Source organism: Ostrinia furnacalis, unplaced genomic scaffold (genome assembly GCF_004193835.3).
Source record: "Ostrinia furnacalis isolate ACB-3 unplaced genomic scaffold, ASM419383v2 OfSCF6054, whole genome shotgun sequence".
Classification (NCBI taxonomy): domain Eukaryota; kingdom Metazoa; phylum Arthropoda; class Insecta; order Lepidoptera; family Crambidae; genus Ostrinia; species Ostrinia furnacalis.
Window position 1 is genome coordinate 60,287 of NW_021136293.1, and position 23,998 is coordinate 84,284.

Sequence of the window (23,998 nt, forward strand, 5' to 3'; positions counted from 1 at the left end):
TTCACTTAATTTAGAAGTTAAATTAAGAATGGAGCGCTATCTTCATGCCTACTCCATGTTTTTCTTTCATTGGTATCTACGTCATCATAATCAATGATAGATTTGACAGTTAGAAATTTTTAATCTATGCTGTGTGATGGTGGAAGAAGACGGACGTGGCTGATGGAATTTTGTATTATGTTTTTCGTGAATTTCCATGTCTGAGCAGTGTTTAACATTACAAAAATGTCTGACGTAATTGTGCCTAAGGGTCAGCCTATCCCTGGTGATCCAGAAAAGAAAGGCTGGCTTTTTAAGTGGACAAATTACCTCAAGGGTTATCAGCGGAGATGGTTCGTGTTGTCGAACGGATTATTGTCGTATTACAGGTAAATAAATAAAAAGTTATAAAAAGTCGGTACATCATCACAATTTCACAGTTTTATTTGCAGATTAAATTCTGTCTTAAGTGAGATATACATACACATACCATCACATCTGGTCACGAACGATGTTCACTGTGATTTTTCGCAGTATGACGCAGTGCTAGGTTTTCCTATTTTTAGTAGTTATTTCTTACAATATAAGTTCAACAACTTACTGGCATGATTCGTATAATAACTGTAACATTGTTAAATAAACACATTGTAGAAACTAATTATGTACTATGTTGATGGCTGTATATTTGGAGTAGTTAATTCAAACAATTTACAAACCCTAAAAGTATGTTTATGCCTAATATAATATGCAATAATATATGTCTCGTAGAACATTTATTGAGCCATTCCTGAAAACAACCACCAATATCAATGTCTCATCAGACTTGACCATGAGACAGTTTTGAACTAATTATGATAATGTTATCTCATAATTCGTGCTGTATTTATTTATTTCAATATCAATCAATGTTTTTTGTCTTTATTATTAATTTTTACATTTTTTATAGGAATCAAGCCGAGATGGCTCACACATGTCGTGGGACCATCTCTTTACTCGGTGCTCTGATCCACACGGCGGATTCCTGCACGTTTGTCATCAGCAACGGAGGAACACAGACGTTTCACATCCGAGCCCACGACGAAGTTGAACGACAAAGCTGGGTGACTGCACTCGAGCTGGCGAAGGCGAAAGCGATGTTAGTGTTAGTTGGTTGCCAGTCATTACTGGGTCTAAGGTGGCGGTGCTGGAAATGTATAACGCCTTAACCCTCTGAATGCTGATAACACACTAAAAACTACCTACATACTGATTTACATTATTTCTTTTTTGAGTTAAAGTTTTTGTATTATTAATACAAGTCTTGTCAAATAATCTTGAAATTGACAAAGTAGGCAGAATAATAATCTCACAAATTATAAAAATAACATACAATAACATTGTTGTGGCAGTAGTAGATATCTTGCCATGAAAAAAAATTAAATCACTGGTTTTGAACCTTAATTCATCCACCTACATTCCACAATTGAATATAGTATTTTAATAAAAATAAGGGTCAAATGAAAGAGCAGTCAAGACATGACTTAAACATTACCCAGCTGTTATGAATAATGATTTAATATTAATTTATTTTAATTATACTGAACTCACGCGAGATTATCGCCGTGAACCTTGGCTTTAAAACTCTGATGTAGCTCTTGTGTACTTTGAACCTGCAGTGACCCATTAGTATGTAAATAAGTTGAAAGTTAATAAAATATTCTATGAATTAGAAACCTCTAATAAGATTTTTATAAGAACTCATTTGGCTTGTGTTACATTTATGTTCAAGGTTATTAATAATAATTATTAAGTTGAAGAATAACCATAGAATTGATAAGACTGTCTCCAGTATAAAACACGATTGTCATCTAAATAGGCCAAGTAGCGATAAGCTGTTAACATTTCAGCAGTGGCGGATTAAGAGTATCCGAGGCCTTAAGCACAGAGCCTGTGTAGGCCCTCTATTACTTAAATGGAAATGGAAGGAATGGAATGGAAGGTATAAAGTATAAAATGTAAGTTCATCAAAATAGAAAGTGTAGTAGGTAAAATGTAAAACTTAAAACATTATTTTCCTTGCCTTAATCAGAGCAAACTCCGAGATTACATCGTCGAAATTTATCCGACGAAGTATGTCTGCCTCAATACACATTAATGCTAAATAATTAAGCTTGTCTGGACGGATTTTTGTTCTTTGCGGGTTTTTTAACCTTTTTAGTTGTGAGAAGGATCGTTCAGCAAAGCAGTTAGAAATCATTAAGCTGTGAAAGATTCTAAACGCAACCACAATGATATTAATCTTATACTAGCACACTTCTTTTGTTTCTCTTCTTTTTTCACATCGCATGTTTATTTTAATATATATATATATACATTTATAAATATACATATACACATACAGGGTGTCCCGTAATGCAACGTCAAGCCGGAACTGGGTGTTGAGGCAAGTTATGCTGGTTATCAAAAAAAAAAATCGTATGAGCGTATGGATTTTTTGCGTTATTTTTCACAATTTCCATTTTTAAAAATTACCTATCGATAGCTTACTTTATTCTGATGAATAAATGTCATTACAAGTTTTTCTCTAAAACTGATAATTTGGCTAGAAAAAAATATTTTCTATCCATGCAGTACGCCGGTAGCGTTCGGATCGGATATAATGACGTCATCGTCCCCGCGCCGGGCGGTCAGTGAACTTTTTTAGTAATTTGGCCATAACTTCGTCAATTTTCGTCGTAGAACAAAAATTTTTGCACTGTGTATTAAGGATTTCTTAGCCCTATAAATCTGCATTCACAGCTAAAAATCGAAATGATCCTCATTATACTGAACTCACGCGAGATTATCGCCGTGAACCTTGGCTTTAAAACTCTGATGTAGCTCTTGTGTGTACTTTGAACCTGCAGTGACCCATTAGTATGTAAATAAGTTGAAAGTTAATAAAATATGCTATGAATTAGAAACCTCTAATAAGATTCTTATAAGAACTCATTTGGCATGTGTTACATTTATGTTCAAGGTTATTAATAATAATTATTAAGTTGAAGAATAACCATAGAATTGATAAGACTGTCTTCAATATAAAACAATAGTTTTTGTCTAAAAAGGCCAAGTAGCGATAAGCTGTTAACATTTCAGTCGCGCACAAGAATCTGACGATGACGAGGACCAGATGTCATCTGGTCCAGTAGCTGTAGGAAGCGGCGAGGGCGAGAGCGAGGACGCGGGTGGCATAGCCCGGGAGCTGGCCGCCCGCTTCCACGACCTTCGCACCTGCTCCGAGCTCGTCGCCAGGCACGGGGCGGCCTTGCAGCGCTCCCTCGTAGACCTGGAGACTCCGCCCACCGACACCACGAAACAAGTGTCGGAGCGCGCGACTCTCTTTAGGATATCGTGCAACGCGATGATGAATGTAAGTGTTTTTGGCAAGCCACCGATGAAATTTTAAATACTTTGCCAAGTTTCGTGTTTCTATTAAAAACTTTAAGTAATTGGGTTGTGAACGCACAAATAGTGTTTTGGATGTTGAATTTTTTGTATGGAATCTCATGAGGTAACGGTTACATCACTGGTGCCCAGAAGTCTAGTCTTGTCTTGAATTTACATACCCGTTATACCAGTACGTAACAAATGATCACAGAAAGCGAGTAGAAAAAAGGTATAGACTGATTTACATAGGTGCATTTGATGCACGTAATCATGATGTTAGTTGTTTAAAAATTAATTTTCTTAATCTTAACTTGTTTACATCAGGCGTGTTCAGAATTCATGAGTGCGGCAGCTGCATCTAGCGCTCGAATGAGCCGCGCGTTGCAGCACGAGAGAGACCAGAAGATGCGCCTCCAAGAAGTAGTAGAGCAGCTCGCGAGACAGCACGACTCGCTGGAGAAGACGGTCACCGCGCGTAGCACGCCGCACACGGGTGAGTGAGCGAGACACCTGCATTACCACATGAGACAGCACAAGATGCGCCTCCAAGAAGTAGTAGAGCAGCTCGCGAGACGACACGACTCGCTGGAGAAGACGGTCACCGCGCGTAGCACGCCGCACACGGGTGAGTGAGCGAGACACCTGCATTACAACATGAGACAGCACAAGATGCGCCTCCAAGAAGTAGTAGAGCAGCTCGCGAGACGACACGACTCGCTGGAGAAGACGGTCACCGCGCGTAGCACGCCGCACACGGGTGAGTGAGCGAGACACCTGCATTACAACATGAGACAGCACAAGACGCGCCTCTAAGAAGTAGTAGAGCAGCTCGCGAGACAGCACGACTCGCTGGAGAAGACGGTCACCGCGCGTAGCACGCCGCACACGAGTGAGTGAGCGAGACACCTGTACTGTAAATAGAGCACAAGAAGAGAATATACTCCGTATCATATCCATATCGTAGTAAAGCAACTCGTGTAGTGATACAGCACGACTCGGGTGAGTGAACAAGTCGTATGCGACATAGCAGATGATGCGCCTTCCAGAAGTAGTAGAGCAACTCGCGAGACAACGCTACTGTAGAAATTATCATTGATCGTAGCACCCCGTATGCAGGTGAGTAAGCGAGATAGTTCAAAAAAGAATACCAGCTAGAGGGCCAGAAAGAACAAGAGTTACTGCTGGAAAGAGAGAATGTTACTACTGTACTGTTCCAGAAAAAGTAAATACGTTTTTTATCGCTTTAAGAGTATAATATGGTTGTGGAATTTGGGTAAAAGTTCCATCACTTGTTCTTTTGACCCAGGTCACACAGGTCGTGTGCGTGTCGTGTATCCGTGTATCATCGTCAGAATTTTATTAAATAGAAAAGATATCAATAGATTAGTAAATAAATAAATAATTTAATTTTACTATCTTGTCCTAACTAAAGATAGTATAGTTCGATATTTTTAATGATATAAAAAGATGTAGGTAGGTGTCTATCTACCGACGAGGAATTTGCGACGGATACCCTTTTTTCTACTTCTAAAAAAAAGAATCATTGAACGCTTCCAATGTTTGTCGCGCAACAAATTCTACGTGGAACGGAACGCATCATAGCTTTGACGGACGTAAAAATCGAACGAAAGTAAATTTTATTGGCGAATGTTGGATTAAAAATTAAACAAAAAAAAAGGTTTATCGTGTTTTTAAATTTGTAGAAAGTGATACAGTGTTAAAATAATGTTTAACATTTAAAATTTGGCTTTGGTACGTAAGACAGTCTTATTCCAAAATGTAATCATTGATTCTCCTTTGGTAGATTGCAGTTTTTTGACGATCTCAAGGTTGTTTTACTCTACAAAGCAATGCAGTCGTAATTGGTAGAGCATTACGCATTCGTTTATTTAATTATCGTCTGCCGCGTCGAAGTGTTACCTTTGGGCAGTGCCCTAGTTCGACTATAGGTTTACCGTCGCGTTTGTTGTGTTCTTGGCCTTGTGTAGCGCTAGCTTTGCGATAACATCGCTCTGTTTAGGTTATTTGCTATGACAAATTGAATGATACATCATCACATGCAATACGTCATGGGCGGTAAGTGAAGACTCGGTTGGCGAGAATGCATTCGGCCTGTTTGAATGGCTTGCGTTCATCTAGTTGGCACCTGGGCCGCATCCACGAAAGTGGTTGAACATCCATACCTATTGTTTAAATTATCACTTCCACCAACATGCCGCTGAGCAGTGATGAAAGCATTCACCACAAATGGCTTGTTACTAAGGCAACCATGATAAGGCATAGAAATGTATGACTGGCTAAAAGTGCTGAATAGGTTACGCTTTCGCGTCACAATTAATTAGCATTCAATTAACTTATTTTACTTTGTTTTTTCGTTATAGGTATACATTATATTTTGGCTTTTGCTAAAGGGAAATGAATAGTGCATTACAGTGGTGCATAAATTATTTTTTCAATATACTGAGCCCACCAAGGAATGATCAAAGTGACGTTATTCTTGTTTAATTTAGCTTATTCAGTTTTTTACTCAGCAGTTAGCTACAGTAAAAGGAATTCATGTTACTAGTCCAATCACATAGTAGATATCAGTAAAGTTCATGCTTTGTAATTGATTTCACAGCATTAGCCCAGTGATATGGAGAAAGAGTGGTCAGCTCATTTAGTTTAATGGCCCACAATATGTTATCAAAGCATGCAGTTCTAGTCTCAATTTGATGTCTACATTATGCTTGTGGATTGAGTATGTTTGTAAATAATTACCCATTTTCCAGCTAGTTGATAATAATTGTATATGACTCATACAAATGAAATCAAGAGAGATTATATTAACAGTGACCATTTCTATCAAGGCTTTGCCACTGTGACTAACTTGATTACTTTGTTTAATACAAGAATTTGAAATAGTGTTATGTATGTAATAGTGAGGTGAAAAATAACCAACATTGGAAAAGAAAAGTTTCTGATTTGTATTATTAATTTGATTTATTTTTCAACTATTCTGGAAGTTTGTTATTTATTTTTAGTATAAATTCATTTATTATTGACATAGGTGGAAACGGTTCGGGGCAGGGGAACGAGACAGAGGATGAAGATCATGAATTCTTCGATGCAGTGGAGGAGGGTGTGTCTTCTGCCATGGAGGATAAGACTTCCTTTGTGATTAAAGTGCCCGTAAGTGTTACTTTGNATACTTTGTTGGACATCTATTTACTTTCCTAATAGCACGCCTCAGAAGGAAGTGACGTAGCAATTTTAGTCAGTTTGATAGTGTCTCTTGATGTGTGAATCGTTAAAACGAATATACTAGTCATGTGTTCATGAAAAGGCAATTTTGAAACTGAAAATTCTTATTTGAATGTTAACATTACGCAATTGGTCCTCTGTTGAGTGTTAATGCATTTGAGGACTATTTACTTATCTGTGTCACAAACATAGGCATTTATATTATAACAAAAAACAAAACCTTGTATAAAGTTGACACTGATAACTTTCAGCCTTTAAAAAAAGACCAGCAAAATTACTTCACTAAAGATAATATTTTTTACAAACTGGTTTCTTAATTAATTCATTGTATGTTCCTGTCCATTGTTTCATTGAAATCAACTGTTTGCTGACAAAGTTACACATTATTATCTCATTATTTAATAGATGGGTATTATTGGATAGCTCATTAACGTCCAAGGTCATTATACATTGTCCATTATATTACGGCCAATGATAATACCAAGGTCTTCACTTTCGTAGCGTCTAAATGCAATACAGAAATTGCTGAGTTTAGTTTAGAGGCATCAGACCGTGACGTGACGCGACATCGCTCATAATTCATATCACGTGTCATTTACAGGTCAATAGGAAAAACAAAGTAAAGAGCGGGGAAAGCTCAGATGAATCTGAGGGCGAGACTGTAACGGAAACACAACAGGTTAGTAAATACGAGAATAATTACGTTGTATTGTGTTTAGAATGTTTATATTTATTGTATCCATATATCAAAATAGATGACACCTTTCTTGTATTTGTACTATTGCGGACTTTTCCTATCATAATTTTAGCTTTTCAATCTAATACATATTAGTTATTAGTAATTAAAAAGAACAATGTTAACTATAAAATTATGCTTTATTTTATAATTATTGAAATTAATCTGTCTGATGATAAAAGGTATGAATAAAGTAATATTTGAATTAATTGCTTTCAATCCATATTGATACCTATGCTTATTGTTTTAAAGGTGATATTTGTGGAAGACAAGGAAAGAGCAGAAAGTGCGATGGGCGGCGCAGAAGCCAACGCGACTGCGAGCAAGGCGCCCGACAGCGAGAAACAGGATGTCAAAGTTTGGGTAAGTACATAAATAATATCCTTGGACATTTTTACACTGCGCCTCTAGTCCCAAACTAAGCAAAGCTTGTACTATGGGTACTAGACTAGTACTGTAACTTTGTGTGTCTGTGGAATTTTGTATATTTACTTCTGAGTCATGTATCTGGTTCATGTTTATAACACTGTTATTTACTAAGGAACATGCATGGACTAGTACAATATTGTTGATAAGAAAAGTTTGAGTGTTGTAAATATGATGATTCAAAGAATATTTTTATGAGGTGCCTCTTCAAGTAAGCCAAATATAATGCTTTTGGGGATCGAACTAGCGTGCTTCGAATCTCGAACAAGTAGGCCGTTGCCGACACTGTTGGGCCATTATCGCCTTAGTTTATCTCTTCAAATTATTTTCCAGGCGACCATAGTGTCTGAGAATTATAAACCTTATGATTTACGAATAAGAAACATTTTTGTTCAGCCGCACGTGTCGGAGCTAACGAGCACGGTGGACGGACACCCGCGGCGCACGCGTGTGCCCGACAAGCCCAACTACCCGCTTAGCCTGTGGTCCATCATGAAGAACTGTATAGGTGAGTGCAGATCTACTTCACATAACAGGTTTACTTTTAAGAGGAGAGCGCATCTTCACCTTAAAGGCCGGCAACGCACCTGTAACGCCCCTGGGTCTGCGGGTGTCTATGGGCGACGGTAATCACTTACCATCAGGTGATCCGTCTGCTCGTTTACCTCCAAATCCTTTAAAACATAGAGGATAGATCTGGAGAGACAAGTACAAGCTGTAGTTGATGGTGTTTTCATGCAGAGAAATGTGTGATATTTAGAATGTATGCAAGGGATATTAAAAACAATATGGCGCCTGCTTAATTAAATAGTGTCTACCGAATATAGTTCAGTTAGACTTATTAAAACTGTGAGTTATGTTATCTATTTATCTGTTAGTATTGGATAATTAGTAGTAAACAAATGTTAAAAATAACAATGAAACTAACTATTGCTTCTGTTTATACTTACATTCTGCATGAAATATATAATTATGTCTCATCGTGTTTGTTTTCTACATAATTATATTCGCTACTTTAATATAAGTGACATTGTAAGAAAATAACTGTCATTTCTCAGCCAGAGAAATATGTTATGTCGAGGTCAATTGCCTTCTGACTTCAATAAATCGAAAGTCATATTAATTATAATTAAAATCGTTGCTCTTACATCCAATGTGAGGTTGACTCGAGATCAACTATCGGTCGTTGCAATCATCTAGAGAGATTACAATTTGATATTGTATTGCTCAGAATTCTTTACTCATGGTTTTTGCTGCAATTACATTAATTAACGTATCCGTATGTTCACACTTGTGGTTTTATTTAGTCAATATACTGATATTGCATGTGAAAAAACAGATAACAGTACAAAAAAAACAGAACACAAACTTTTTTGTATACGATTTCCTGTTCTTAGTCTTCTTATTTACTTGCGTATTTTTTTCTGTGACTAATAGATGTTATTATAATGTCATTTCGATTTATATCGGTCAAAGACCGCAATACTTTTCGTATAACTCGTGTAATCTTTATTAAAACTCAGACAAGCTAAAAGTGTGCGATATCACGACTGCACGTGCAATATCGCGCGACGCCGACGGACGCCAAGTTATTCCGACTTATCGCGCCGTCTCGTAAACGTTACGCATTGTTTATTGAGAATGACATTGATAAGAAAAGTTACTTACAAATTTTAACATTGGCACTCGTTTCTCAGGGTTTGTTTTTTCATTGTATTTACTGATTACACTGAAATTGCGATGTAGGTATGTAAACGTTAGTTTAATGGTCTCAATATAGAGCCCCATGTAACTATATATTTTGTTGCCGAACATGAAATTAGTCGGATGATTAATGAGCATACGATGTCAATATTGATATGAGCAACAGCGATTTACTTCAGAAATTTATCCGAAAATAAGTAATACGAAAACCACATTAGGGAGGGTGTGTAATCCCGTACACCTACGATCTCTGCTAGTCCCTCCATAGTTAGTAGGTCTGGTTGAAATGTGCAATTTTGTATAGCATTAGAATTCGTCAAATCCAAATAATTTATTCAGTACTTAGGCCCATTCTAGGGCGCTTATACACGTCCCGAATATAAACTGGAAACTGTGGAAGTGGAACGATATAATCGCCTGAGTTAACGTACTTCCAAGTGGGGCACACTGAAAACCAGCGTCGTGGCCTTCCTCATCGTGGGCCACGGCATAATATGCTGAGTGGGGTCCCATTGCGATGGACATTGCTGTGCGACAGGGTGTGTTATCTCTGTCTTTTTTTATTTTATTTATTTATTTATTTATTTTATTTTTTATGTGTTTTGATCTTTTGTCTGTGATGTCCATTGCAATAAAGGCCTAATCAGACCTAAGCGGTATTCGCTACCGTCTGCGGCAGAGAAAACCCAGTGGGTATGCGGTAATATTACTGTTCATACCTAAGCGGTATTCGCTACCGTCTGCGGCGATACTAAATACCTGAGCGAAACCCGCGTGGTATGTACCTCTACCCACAGCGGCAGCTAATATCGCTCAGGTTTGAATAGGCCTTAAATGTTTCTTTCTAATACCAGAGTAAATACAAATAAGTAAGTCATCTTCATAGAATGCACCGTGCGCGGTTTGTATGTGAGCGTGCGCCAATTTAGCGTGGATTAGCGGGGAGTTGCGCCGAATTTTGTCAGTGTGTGCGTGCGCGCCGCATACGTATTGGCGCGCTCACATACAAACCGCGCTCGGTACGTTTCTATAAAGATGACCTACCCATTTGTATTTACTCTGCTAATACTCTCCAGGCAAGGAGCTGTCCAAGATCCCGATCCCGGTGAACTTCAGCGAGCCGCTGTCTATGCTGCAGCGGCTGACGGAGGACTACGAGTACTCCAACATCCTGGACCAGGCCACGCAGTTCAGTGACCCTGCGCACCAGCTGGCCTACGTGGCCGCCTTCACCGTCTCCTCCTACGCAACCACCTCCAACAGGTATGCTATTTAACCGCCTCTATGGTCTAGTGGTATGACCACCTGCTTCAGACGCAGAGGTCCCGGGTTCGATTCCCAACGGGGGCNGCGGGGGCAGTTTTTTCTGTTCGGTTTGGTTGGTGGTAGGGCTTGTTCTAAGTCCGCCTGGCTAGCTACCACCATCTTACCTAAGTCTGTCGCCATAACAACAATGTTAACAGCATTGTTTTGTTCCGGCAGTTAGAGGTAAGATAGCCAGTTCCTTCGTGGTTGAGGATTCCGCTTCTACCTTCGGCCTGATAATCACTTACCATCAGGTGAGATACAGGGCAAGAGCTTCCTCGTTGTGGATAAAATAAAATAAAATAAATGCTATCTTGCTTAGGCTTTTGACTTTTTGAGACTGTTTCCTCGACTAGCCAGTTCCTACCATAAAGTTAATATCCCTTCGGAATAGAGCAACAACCACGAGCTGTCAACGAAACCAATTTTGGATGATACTTGTGTGTCAGTGTCAGGATTATTTCAATGTTTTGTACAGATAATCACTGAACGTTTCTGAAGTCTTACTTCTCATAAACATCCACTATGTCACTCACGTATAGTTCCAAAATACTGGACTGTCCTGTCGATGACATTGACAGTGGGGCGCCACCGTCAATACCGGATCGCTGGTTCAGATTTTTGCCATGTTGGAAACCGTATAGTTGAACGATGGTAGCGCCCCCCTGTCATTGAGTTTGGTACAGTTCAGCGTGGGTCATCTATAAACTTGAAACTGTCAAATAATTGCAGAAAACGGTTCTGTTTGACGTGACGGCGACGGCATCACTCATCCTTTTTATCACAGTGTTGCTGCTAGTGACATCTCGCTCGCTCAGTTCTTTGTTGCTCTATTCCGCTAGATATATTAACTTTATGGTTCCTACCCAGGCCGACGTAGCGCCTACACCGGCCCAATGCTGGACCTGGTAGACACCGACTCGTCAACACACGCCCGTATGGCTGCCTGTCCACCGGCGCGGAACGACGCAGCGCAGCTAAAGCCTGGTCCGTGAGCACGTAGAATCCCGTCCAATGACCCCAAGCTACCCATCCTTATCGCTCGCGCGTAATTATATTGCTGTCGCGACTGTGCGACGGGCGCCCGCAGTGAGTGTGCGAGCGCGACAGCAACATAATTACGTGCGAGCGACAAAGATGGGCAGCTTGGGGTCATTGGACGGGATTCTATGTGCTCACGGACCAGGCTTTAGTTGCGTTCTATGACTATCCATAGACGCAAAGCTAGGTAGCGGATGCGGAGCTACATGACTTGCAACTTCTGAAGAGAAGCTGCGATTTTATTCTATTTATTAATAGATTCTATTAATTTTTACCTCGTTTAACTTCAAGTTTACCTCACAAAAACCATTTAACTGCCCACGTTATAAACATTTAATATGTAATTGTTTCAGAACGAATAAACCATTCAATCCTCTCCTTGGTGAGACATTCGAATGTGATCGGATGTCGGACCTCGGGTGGCGGTCTATATCGGAACAGGCAAGTAACAATATTCTTTTTTACTCTCCTAACATTTTTTGAGACACAAATCTACCTGAACAAAACATTGTTTTTGCTGCAAAACTGTATTTAACGAATGAATGGTTACACATTATTTTCTTTTATTCTATCAAGATTCCACAGAATGGCAAAAAATATTGTTTAGCTATCTATAAATAAGACCATTTTTTACCATCAAGGAAAAAATATTTGATGCTTGACGACTCGTTACATCAGGATTACGTATTTTAATCCTGCTACGTCTTTAACAGTTTCTTAAATTAGTCAAGTAAAATTCCTATAAAATGGCTCATGTTGGCCATCTATCATACCTTGATCGCCTTGAGTCGCCCAGTATTAAATACTTAGATCGACTTTAAACTGAGAGCTATAAGTTTTGATATTTTTTTGTGAGGAGGTTATCCATAATCCATAAGACATATCAGCTAGAATCTTTCTGTTTTTGTTGTTTGAAGAAGCAAACACAGGCACACAATTAATTCGATGGTGAGTGACTACCGTGGCCTATAGATAACTATTAAAACCCTAACAAAAGCACGCCTTAGTTTATGGATGACCCCTTGGCACTTTTTTTATTGTTATTTGTGATATAGTTGTATACTGGATGTTATATTGTGTTCCCGATGTCCCTACCTTCAAAAATCCTATGTTTTCCTCCTCCTGCCTGTTTCCAATACAATCCTCCCAGCACTCGCCTATCCCATACCTGCTATCCTCTGATGAATTTCTGATCATACTGGTGTGTAGGGAAATAAATGGGTTACTTTACAATTTTAGTAATGTATTGTATTGTTCTATGTTACATAATAAAATTAGGTCTTTCTGAATAACATGCGTGTTGACACTTGAAAAATAGCCTTGTATTAAGGAGCTTTACTCAGACTCAGAACTTATCACGATGTAAGTTGTTTGAATGCCTAAGTAAACTTTTAAACTTGTCGAATATTTGCTATTTGACATCATCATAGCATAGTTGTCACATCTTGGAGATATCTAATGTTATTATTTTCTCCCGAGTTTATTTTATTATTTTCTCCCGAGTTTATTTTATTATTTTTATTTTTTAATGCGTATGGCATCCGAATTAAAAAACTACAGATTATAGTCGCATTTGCATGTCGTGGCAGCCTGTAATTGACCAACACTTTGTTTATGTTTAGTGGTGTAAAATTTTTGTATTTGTGTAAGATTCGTTGGTTGCCTCCCAAATAACTAAATCTTATAAGCACTTTGGAACTTGTATTCTGTTAGCTTTTAAGATGTTTGGAATAATAAATAAATGGTCATTTATAAAAAAAAAACTGACGTAACTCACCTGCACACCACAATGATCCCACCACCAAACCTTTCGGCCGTATCTCAAAATTGCCCATCCTAGGTGTCGCACCACCCGCCGATGGTGGCGCAGTTCTGCGAGGGGCAGGCGGGCTGGCAGTGCTGGCAGGAGTTCACGATGACCACCAAGTTCCGCGGCAAGTACCTGCAGGTCATCCCGCTGGGCGGCGCCTCCGCCATGTTCCCCGCCTCCGGCAACAAGTACACGTGGAGGAAGGTACGTGCGGCTTGGGGTTGAGCTTGCTATACAGGCATATGCTCCGTGTGTGTCGCAAACTGTACGCTTATGACGCGAGACGCTGCAAACTTGCCCTGTGTCTTTGCAATACTCCCGTTCCGAGAGTAAGCGCGCGCGCGATATTGTTTTTCTGTAATTACATGTATTCCACCATGTAATGTTCGTGTTTTGAGAGCACACTTGCTTCTTGTCTATAAGAGTTGATGAGTGGCCCATTAGTCCTCTATAGGGTCCTCTTTAGGCACAAGGTACAATTTGAGGTCGATTGTATTGTACGTGCGAATGTGGCTTTGGCATATTTGAATTGTGGATATACCCTGTGTGTATCACAAAATTTACATTGACGTAACTCGTGATGCTGCGACGTTGCTCAGTGTCTGTGCAATTTTGCCTTCTTTCGTTTCGAAAACAAGTGCGTTGTGCTCCTTGTTTTTCCTTTGCGTTCTTATTAAATTGATAAGTGATCCATTTGTTCTCTAATGTATTCAAGACTTTACGTACGATGTGAAGCAGATTGTCTTGATGCTGTGGAAAGAAAAAGATGAATATATGATAAATTAGGAATTCTAAAAAGAACTCTTCAGGATGGTAGATTCCTTCTTACATAGTTTTTGCTAGGTTTCGAGTTTTAGTGTGGGCATAGCGGACAGCTAGTCTCATGGCAATTTTCATGACATCTGGTTTGTTTTTTTTTTTAAAGTTTGTGTAGACGAGAGGACGCAAAGTGTATCCACTTTCAGCTGAGAGTTCACGAGACTACTGGAACATGGGAATATGCAAGGTTTTGTCAATAGGTATAATAAAAGGTCTTGTACAATTTACTACTCGGTGAAACTCGCAGGCAGGAGGCAGAAATCAATCCATTCGAAAACCTTTCTCGACGTTTGTCGATCGAAGTCCAGTTAGGGTTAGCAGCCCATCAGTCTGGTGCTAGCAAGTGGTCCTACGATAGCGCTGCGCAGGTGATCCACCACCCGCCGACGGCGTCAATCTACTGCGAGGGCGCGAGCGGCTGGACGTCGTGGCAGGACTTCGCCGTCAAGAGCCGCTTCCGAGGGCAATTCATCAGCATCTCGCCCTTCGCTGAAGCATTCGTATTATTTCGTCGGGGAGGCAACCAGTACCGATGGAGCAAGGTATCGCTCTACGCAGGCGATTGGTCGTCGTAGTTCTGTTGTTAGTTATCGTTGGTAGATTTCGAAATTGTTATTGTCGATATCGTTGCNAAATTGCTAAAAACTTTTTATAGTCGTGAAAGAAAAGTGGTTCACAATGTGTTAAAGTATTTGTCGAAGAGAAATACTAAGGGTTCGGACAATATTTTCATTGAATAATGTTTTGTCAATGACGTTTTGTCAATCGTATAGGTAGTATGCGACAGAGATAACGCTCTACGAGCCGAAATTAACCGATTACACAGGCCTGCAAAAAAATTTTTTTTTTTTGGTGCAGCTCTTTTTGTATATACGATCGATAATATGGGTAATCTACAATATATTGACATACTTCATTTCAACTCATCAGCTCTAGTTTGTCGACTACCCTCATTTTAGTTTTTTTCCCGTCTTGTTCGCAAATAGTCATTATTACAATAACATCGATAAATTTTATGTCACTATTTAGCTATGGATAGTACGTCTAGATGTTGTGTTAACGATCCTGATTAATTTTGATAAGTTTGTGGTGAATACTACTGAAATATCAGCGTGAAACTATGAAAAACATGGCGAATTTTTTGTATTTTGCTTACTTCGGTATTGAAATTCAATACAAAGGTAAGGTGTAGGTGCCTCAAATTGTATGTATAATGTGCGTTGAACATCTGCGAAGATACTAGAAAGGCACACGTAAGTTTTTGAAGCTTGGGGTGCCTATGATATGGAGAAAATGGCCAATATTTCCAGTTAATTTAACAGAAATTTCCAAGTTTAAGTACTGAAAAACTAAAAGCAGGTATATTTGATGGACTTCAAATAACTGTATTAATAAAAGACTCCACTAAATTTAAGATTTCTATGAACGATGCGGAATGGTTTGCGTGGAAATCTTTTGTAGCAGTTGTACAAAATTTCCTGGGAAAGCATAAGGCTGACAACTATGTAGAATTAGTATAGGATATGCTGGTTCAATTCAAAGATTTAGGCTGTTATCTACACTAATATTATAAAGAGGAAAACTTTGTTTGTTTGTTTGGTTGTAATGAATAGGCTCAAAAACTACTGGACCGTTTTTAAAAATTCTTTCACCATTCGAAAGCTACATTATCCACGAGTAACATAGGCTAAATTTTATTTTGGAAAAAAATAGGGTTCCGTAAAATATGTAGATAATGTAGTCCGAGCGCGCAAAGCCGCGGGCGGAAAGCTAGTATAGGTATNGCCCTTGTAACAGCTTGGTTTTTTGTTTAGTGTCACCACAAACCTGAGTAGCCATAATTATCTACTGCAATCGGCAACTATGCCGGCGTTGGCCCTCGGGATAATTTTCCAGCAGCACACAAAAAAACAATGTGAATTATGTACGGGTTTCGGCACCAAATTTATGTTGCTTATGACATAAATTAATTATTGTATTACTGAATTATTGAATTAAAATATGGATAAAAATGTATGAAATGAAACAACTTTTTTGAGCTGTCAAAGTAGAAGAAGTGATTTTATTTTGTTTAGAAGAAAAAGTAATAAAAAGTATAAAAACTCCTTGTAGGTTTCCAACAGATATTCTTGATTTGAAAGCACTGTCTTTATGACTGATGCTGTGGAAAGATTGTCAGTAAATATGGTTAGGAATCTTAGTAGAAATCATTCGGTAGGATGGTAGGGTAGTTACGTCGCTAGGCGTCGCACACCCGCCGATGGTGGCGCAGTTCTGCGAGGGGCAGGCGGGCTGGCAGTGCTGGCAGGAGTTCACGATGACCACCAAGTTCCGCGGCAAGTACCTGCAGGTCATCCCGCTGGGCGGCGCCTCCGCCATGTTCCCCGCCTCCGGCAACAAGTACACGTGGAGGAAGGTACGTGCGGCTTGGGGGAGCTTGCTATACAGGCATATGCTCCGTGCGTGTCACAAACTGTACACTTATGACGCGAGACGCTGCAAACTTGCCCAGTGTCCTTACAATAGTCCCGTTCCGAGAGTAAGCGTACGCGCGATATTGTTTTTCTGTACAAGTATTCCATGTAGTGCACTTGTTTTGAGAGCACACTTGCTCCTTGTCTATAAAAAGTTGATGAATGGCCCATTTTCCCTCAAGGGTTTTCAAGGCTTTAGGTACGATAATAAGGTAAGGTATGATATTATTATGTACTCTCTGTATATCTCAAAATGTGCTGACATGGTCCATGATGCTGCAACGTTGCCTAGTGTTCTTGCAATTTTGCTTACTCTCGTTCCGAAAGTCTGCGTGCGTTGCGATATTGTTTTTTTTTTCGATGTAGTATTATTCCTTTAAGATCTCTCTTGCTTCTTGTCTCTTGGACTTACATGAAGTTGTTAAGTTGTATCTAAAGCTTTAGGTTTGATGTGAGGAAGATTGTCGCGTCGCTGTGGAAATTAGAAGACTGTCGGTAAATAGTAATAAATAAGGTTTGGAAAATTAGAAAATTGAGTGCAAACACTCGTTAAGACGAGGTGGTTAGACAGTTTTTATTATGATTCGTGATTTTGGTTGATAGAGCAGTTCGTCTAGTGTCATGGCGTTGTCACGAAAAATTGTCTTACGACTAGACGTAGATCAGACAATAGATAGTCTCTACTTCAAGCTGAGTATTCACGAGACCATTGGGACATTGATAATTTTGTCGGTACGTAACAATAAACGTTCTTGTACGATTTCCTACTCTACAAAATCGCAGGCAGGAGGCGGAAATCAATCCATTCGAAAACCTTTCTCGACGTTTGTCGATCGAAGTCCAGTTAGGATTAGCAGACTGTCAGTCTGGTGCTAGCAAGTGGTCCTACGATAGCGCTGCGCAGGTGATCCACCACCCGCCGACGGCGTCAATCTACTGCGAGGGCGCGAGCGGCTGGACGTCGTGGCAGGACTTCGCCGTCAAGAGCCGTTTCCGAGGGCAATTCATCAGCATCTCGCCCTTCGCTGAAGCATTCGTGCTATTCCGCCGGGGAGGCAACCAGTATCGATGGAGCAAGGTACTGCTCTAGCAGGCGATTGGTCGTCGTAGTTCTGTTGTTAGTTATCGTTGGTAGATTTCGAAATTGTTATTGTCGAATCGTTGCTGTAGTTTATAGAATCGGTAAAATAATTTCAGCATCAGTCAGAATAGTAGTTATCGATGTTGAACATTGTTTGGTCGTGTATTGTCATGGTTAATTAGCATAAATGTTCATAATTTAAAAAATACATTATTAAAATGGTAATTGAAAAATCTAAATTTTAAGAACTTAGATATTTTATATTTATATCATGATTTTTTTTCGTGACTTTGTTAGTTCTTCTTGTAGAACTAAGGGCTATGTTAGTATAATCGTAACGGTGTAACCAAGCAAACCACAGCAGGGCTACTCCAAAACGCTGTTATAGTTCCAAAATACTGGACTGTCCTGTCGATGACATTGACAGTGGGGCGCCACCGTCAATACCGGATCGCTGGTTCAGATTTTTGCCATGTTGGAAACCATATAGTTGAACGATGGTAGCGCCCCCCTGTCATTGAGTTTGGTGGGACAGTTCAGCGTGGGTCATCTATAACGTAGTTTCTAATCTATCTGTCACCGTCGCTAATTCTGGCATCTAGCTTTGCTTGAAAAGGTTGGCAACATTCGAAACTTCGGATAACGTTTTTCGGAGTATCAAGGAAAACTGTCACTGTCCTTACAACAAACAAAAGGGCGTCGTATACAAGTGTTTGGGCTTGCAGGTGACAACCACGGTGCACAACATAATCGTGGGCAAGCTGTGGGTGGACAACCACGGCGACATGGACATCGTGGGCGAGGCGGGCGCCGCCGCCGGCTACGTGGCGCACCTCAAGTACCTGCCCTACGGCTACTTCAGCAAGGACACGCAGCGGAAGGTCACCGGCGTCATCAAGGACCCGCAGGGCGTCGTGAGTACCGCACCTGTCACGTGACCGCCGCCTACATTATATGAAGGCGACAATAGTCCTTCAGCGATCGGCTGTCTATTCAAGATCCGAGGAATCTAGTTCGCTTCCCGACCGCTGTATTGTGGTAATATCACACACAAGCATAAAATTGAGCATAAACAAATTTTCAATCAACATTTCCAACATTCAACAGGTTAAAAAAATTAAACAATGTTACCTGATTAGGGAGAAAATTCCGACGTGACAGTGAACTGTCGGCATGCCGTACGTCGTTATAAATGTAAAAAAAAATTACATTTATAGCACCGAGTGAACAATCAAGCATGGTGGGAGAACTACCGGCTAAAATTTGCTTACGTAATTTAGTTTGATTTTGTGCGTGTAATGTGACGTCACGCTCAACTAATGCCATAAAGTTTTGACGCTTTTACCTGTTTTATTTCTTCTTTGTTTTCAAAATTGTGAAATATCTTTTTTAACTATTGTACAAAGGCTTTGATCTTCTTTCCACTATACTCGACGCAATGACTCATGGCAAGTGTGGTCATAAGTAATTATTGAAACAGAGATGCACACTCGCCAATATTTCAATAATTATAATAACGCTATGCCTGCCTCTATGTGACGTCACCTTATAACCAGTGTAAGTGCGAGAGAAAATGTGATATGCACTGTTTTATTATTACATCGCCTGCCACGAGTCTGCGCCGAGTATAGCAGTGGTAGTTTAGTAACGTGTGTGTTGCATGCAGCCGCGCTACGTGCTGCAAGGGCACTGGGACAGCCGCGTGGAGGTGGCGCCGGTGACGTCGGCGTCGCCCGACAACACGGTCTGCAAGACCGGCAAGTTCACCGTCGCCTGGGAGCGCGTTGCAGCGCCGCCAGACTCTGACAAGTCAGTACACACACACTACAATACCCGGCGATAAATATTGCACATCGACCTTTAGAAAGAGACAATCGGCTAATTTCGGTTTCGTTGAGCGTTATCACTGTCGCACTTGAACAACGACTGACAATGACGTTTTGTCAAAGTGTAAACAAACTTTATTTTAAATGTGTGCAATTGATTTTGCGAATTAAATTGCTAAANACACTTGACATAGACACAAATAAGGCCACTTGTACGCGCTAAGAAAAGTCGCCGGGTCTACGCAAGAATTTGTGTTGTTTCCACACACGAATCGTGTACAGTCAGCGTCAAAAAGACACCTAAAGTAGCCAATAAGTTCGCAACACGTCTTTGTGACATTTGCAATTAAGTTGTGTTATCAACTTATTTAGACACTTTGGGTGTCACAAACTATTTGACGCTGACTGTACATTGCTCCGGCGCTGACCAAGATATAATTATTGTATGCGCTAGATACGACACGCACTGTGACAAATTTTCAGAGCTAGATCCGACGAAATTCTTGTCTTATTTGCGGCAGACTACGTGTAATTTCTTAGCGTGTATAAGAAGCCTGTCAATAGTCTATCTACTGCTGGACAAAGTCCTCCCCCAAAAAACTTCCACAAAGATCGGTCCTGCGCTGCCCGCATCCAAGTGCTTCCTTCACCAGATTTTTGGTCCATCCAGTGGGCGGCCTACCAACAATACGTTTTACAGTCTATGGACTTAGGGACAGGGAGTATGCATGTTTTAATTTCCTTCCTTTCTTTTGTCTTTCAAAAATCTGTTGAGATACAGATAAATAGAAATTTCGTGACGTCACTTAATACATTAATTGACTGCCCTGCATTAATTTATTTTAATCTTGCAATTTATTTAACTGACATTTATGATTTTGACATTTAATTTGCTCATTATTACTTTTCTTTAACATAATATTATACTTAAAATCACGCTTTAACATTTGTATGCCGACAAGGCTGATCACGGCTTGAACACATATCTTGTTTGTACATCATACTGCTTACCTGTGTTTCACAAATAAATTATTTGAATTTGAATTTGAATTAAAAATACACGGAGCTTGCCATAAAGATTGATTGAGCTCGTGTAAAATGACGTCATGCTTAGCTGATTCCGTAAAGTTAACGCTTTTATTTTTGTTTTCATAACTTGTTCAACAAGCTTTTACTGCTGTACAGTTTTTGATCTTCTTTCCAAAAGTGGTAGTTTAGTAACGTGTGTGTTGTATGCAGCCGCGCTACGTGCTGCAAGGGCACTGGGACAGCCGCGTGGAGGTGGCTAAGCTTTCATGACGACGGCTTATTTAACATTCTAGCGTCTAGCCTTTGAACTAAATCTAAAAAAACTAAACAATTATCTTCTTTACTGCTGTACAAAGGCCACTTCTTCTTTCCAAAAGTGGTAGTTTAGTAACGTGTGTGTTGCATGCAGCCGCGCTACGTGCTGCAAGGGCACTGGGACAGCCGCGTGGAGGTGGCTCCCATGATGACGGCTAATTTAACATTATAGCGTCTAGCCTTGGAACTAAATTGTTTATTTGTAAAACAATTATCTTCTTTACTGCTGTACAAAGGCCACTTCTTCTTTCCAAAAGTGGTAGTTTAGTAACGTGTGTGTTGCATGCAGCCGCGCTACGTGCTGCAAGGGCACTGGGACAGCCGCGTGGAGGTGGCGCCGGTGACGTCGGCGTCGCCCGACAACACGGTCTGCAAGACCGGCAAGTTCACCGTCGCCTGGGAGCGCGTTGCAGCGCCGCCAGACTCTGACAAGTCAGTACATAGACACTATAGTCTATCCAATATAGCTTGNAGTGTTATCTTTCCAAAGGTCGATGTGCAATATTTATTGCCGGGTACTGTATATTTTCAGACTCATCTATAATCTCTTCATTGAACTAGCATTGACCTGTTGTAACTCACATATTATTAGGTAGTACATTACAGGTAAAAACCTTCTCGTCCATATCAACTAAGAAATCTCAGACTGTGTCAGGTATCACATGTTACATTTTTAGGCTACAAGAAGAATAACTTTACATGAATACGTACTTATTGGCACATAGGTTCGTTTTACCTAAGGGGAAACTTGTTCAGGTACACAGAGCTATATGGAATCGTCACACACATGCGCGCCACACTACGCTGTACATACTACACTCGACGTCAAATAAACCTCCCGCGACAAGCATTTTCAAACGTATGCATCCCCACTTCCCACCAATATTGGTATCATTTAAAAGCCTAGTTCTAACCTTCATTTCATTAAAGGAATGGTTTTTACCCCAAAAATGTGTCTTTAGAAGGATCCAGAGTCACTTCTTCAAAAAATAGGTAGTTACGCTAGAGCCAACCTTTATGGCTATAAAACTGTTAAGTTGGGTTTAATTGCTATCCATCTGTTAAAGAGGACACGTGAAATCATTATTTGGTTTTATAATCATAAAAATTGGTCTAATTGATCCCATAGGTGGGCCCAAAGTGAGGTATTTTTTCAAGTCACATTTATGGTATATGTTAATCATTTATTAAGAAATTAAATGTGTTTTTCTTTAAGGATATTTATTGGGCTTTCAAATAACACCAATATGGTTGGGGTACCATGATTGTGTCAGAAGAAAATCGTTAAAGTTCGCGTCGCGGAAGGTGCGGTTTATTTGATGTTGAGTTTATTTTTCGATACAGACAAGTGTGCGGGCGGAGGCCTAACATTACTTTTAAATTACAGATAAAATCTGTCTCATGTGTAATAGCTCTCAACTCAACTGTGTACTGTCCCGGCAGGTGGTATAACTTCACGCTGCTAGCCGCGCAGCTGAACGAAGCTGAAGCCGGCGTGGCGCCCACTGACTCGCGGCGGCGGCCCGACCAGCGCCTCATGGAGGAGGGGCTGTGGGACGACGCCAACGCAGAGAAGCTGCGCCTCGAGGAGAAGCAGCGAGCCGCGCGCCGCGAGCTCGAGCAGGCCGCCGAAGGTAACACACCACTGCTTGTTGGAAAATTACAACTGCTAAAGCCTGGTCCGTGAGCACGTAGAATTTTGTCCAATGACCCCTAGCTACCCATCCTTATCGCTCGCGCGTAATTATGTTGCAGTCGCGCTCGCACACTCACTGCGGGCGCTCGTCGCACAGTCGCGATAGCAATATAATTTCGCGCGAGCGATAAGGATGGGTAGCTTGGGGTCATTGGACAAAATTCTACGTGCTCACGGACCAGGCTTTACAACTACATAAGATCTCTTTTACTTTGTTGTGCTGTCATTCGTTACATAGGCCACCACCACTGCCACATGTCAATCCATCTATCCATCATCCATGATTGAACAGGAAACGTACTTTTAAGAATGCAAGCAATGCAGCTTTAGTTAAAAATTATTATAGATTTGGCCAATAAGGCCAAAATGTGACTTCCCTGTGGTGCGAGTAGAACCGATGTTAACCAATTTTATTTTACCGATTCTTCACATGAAGCGACGACATGTAACTTGAACAGTTAATTATTTTGTATGTTAATCGGTGTGATAATGGGCATATTTGTTCCTCAGCGGCGGCAGCTCGTGGGTTGCCCGCGCCGCCGGCGCCGAAGCCGCTGTGGTTCACGCGCGAGCCGGCGGCGGCGCCGGGCGACCCGCTGCGGCACCTGTACAACCGGCGCTACTGGGAGTGCAAGCAGCGCCAGGACTGGGCCGCGTGCCCCAACATCTTCTAGCGCGCCGGGCCGCTTTGCGCCGCTGTAGGACGATGACTCGCGTATAGTTGACCCACGCTGAACTGTCCCACCAAACTCAATGACAGGGGGGCGCTACCATCGTTCAACTATATGGTTTCCAACATGGCACAAATCGGAACCAGCGATCCGGTATTGACGGTGGCGCCCCACTGTCAATGTCATGCATAGGACAGTTCAGTATTTTGGAACTATACTGTGAGCGTCGCGCGCGAGCCGACGACGGAGCGACGCGTTGTTCGTCGAGTGTTGTTGGCCGCTGTGAGGGTAGACTGATTCGCTCCCGCCGTCGACTCGCGGCGCTCTAGGATATTTTGTAAGATCTATTACAAATTGTACATTTTCAAGTGGATGTAAGATAATTTGTTAATATTTTTATTATAATAAATAATAGAATGATATTTGAATACAAAG

General features: G+C 40.7%; 1 protein-coding gene across 1 annotated transcript; it reads left to right on the top strand.

Annotated features, from left to right (window-relative positions):
* Positions 1 to 119: 119 nt before the first annotated feature.
* Osbp (oxysterol binding protein) lies at positions 120 to 23,975 on the top strand. The gene is made up of 15 exons (XM_028317093.1): positions 120 to 368; positions 926 to 1,114; positions 3,097 to 3,370; positions 3,712 to 3,880; positions 6,437 to 6,558; positions 7,232 to 7,309; positions 7,619 to 7,729; positions 8,189 to 8,300; positions 10,573 to 10,759; positions 12,196 to 12,283; positions 13,683 to 13,856; positions 18,752 to 18,940; positions 19,693 to 19,835; positions 22,640 to 22,830; positions 23,403 to 23,975. The coding sequence occupies exons 1-15, from the start codon at positions 226 to 228 to the stop codon at positions 23,564 to 23,566; spliced, it is 2,334 nt and encodes a 777-aa protein (XP_028172894.1). The 5' UTR covers positions 120 to 225; the 3' UTR covers positions 23,567 to 23,975.
* Positions 23,976 to 23,998: the final 23 nt, after the last annotated feature.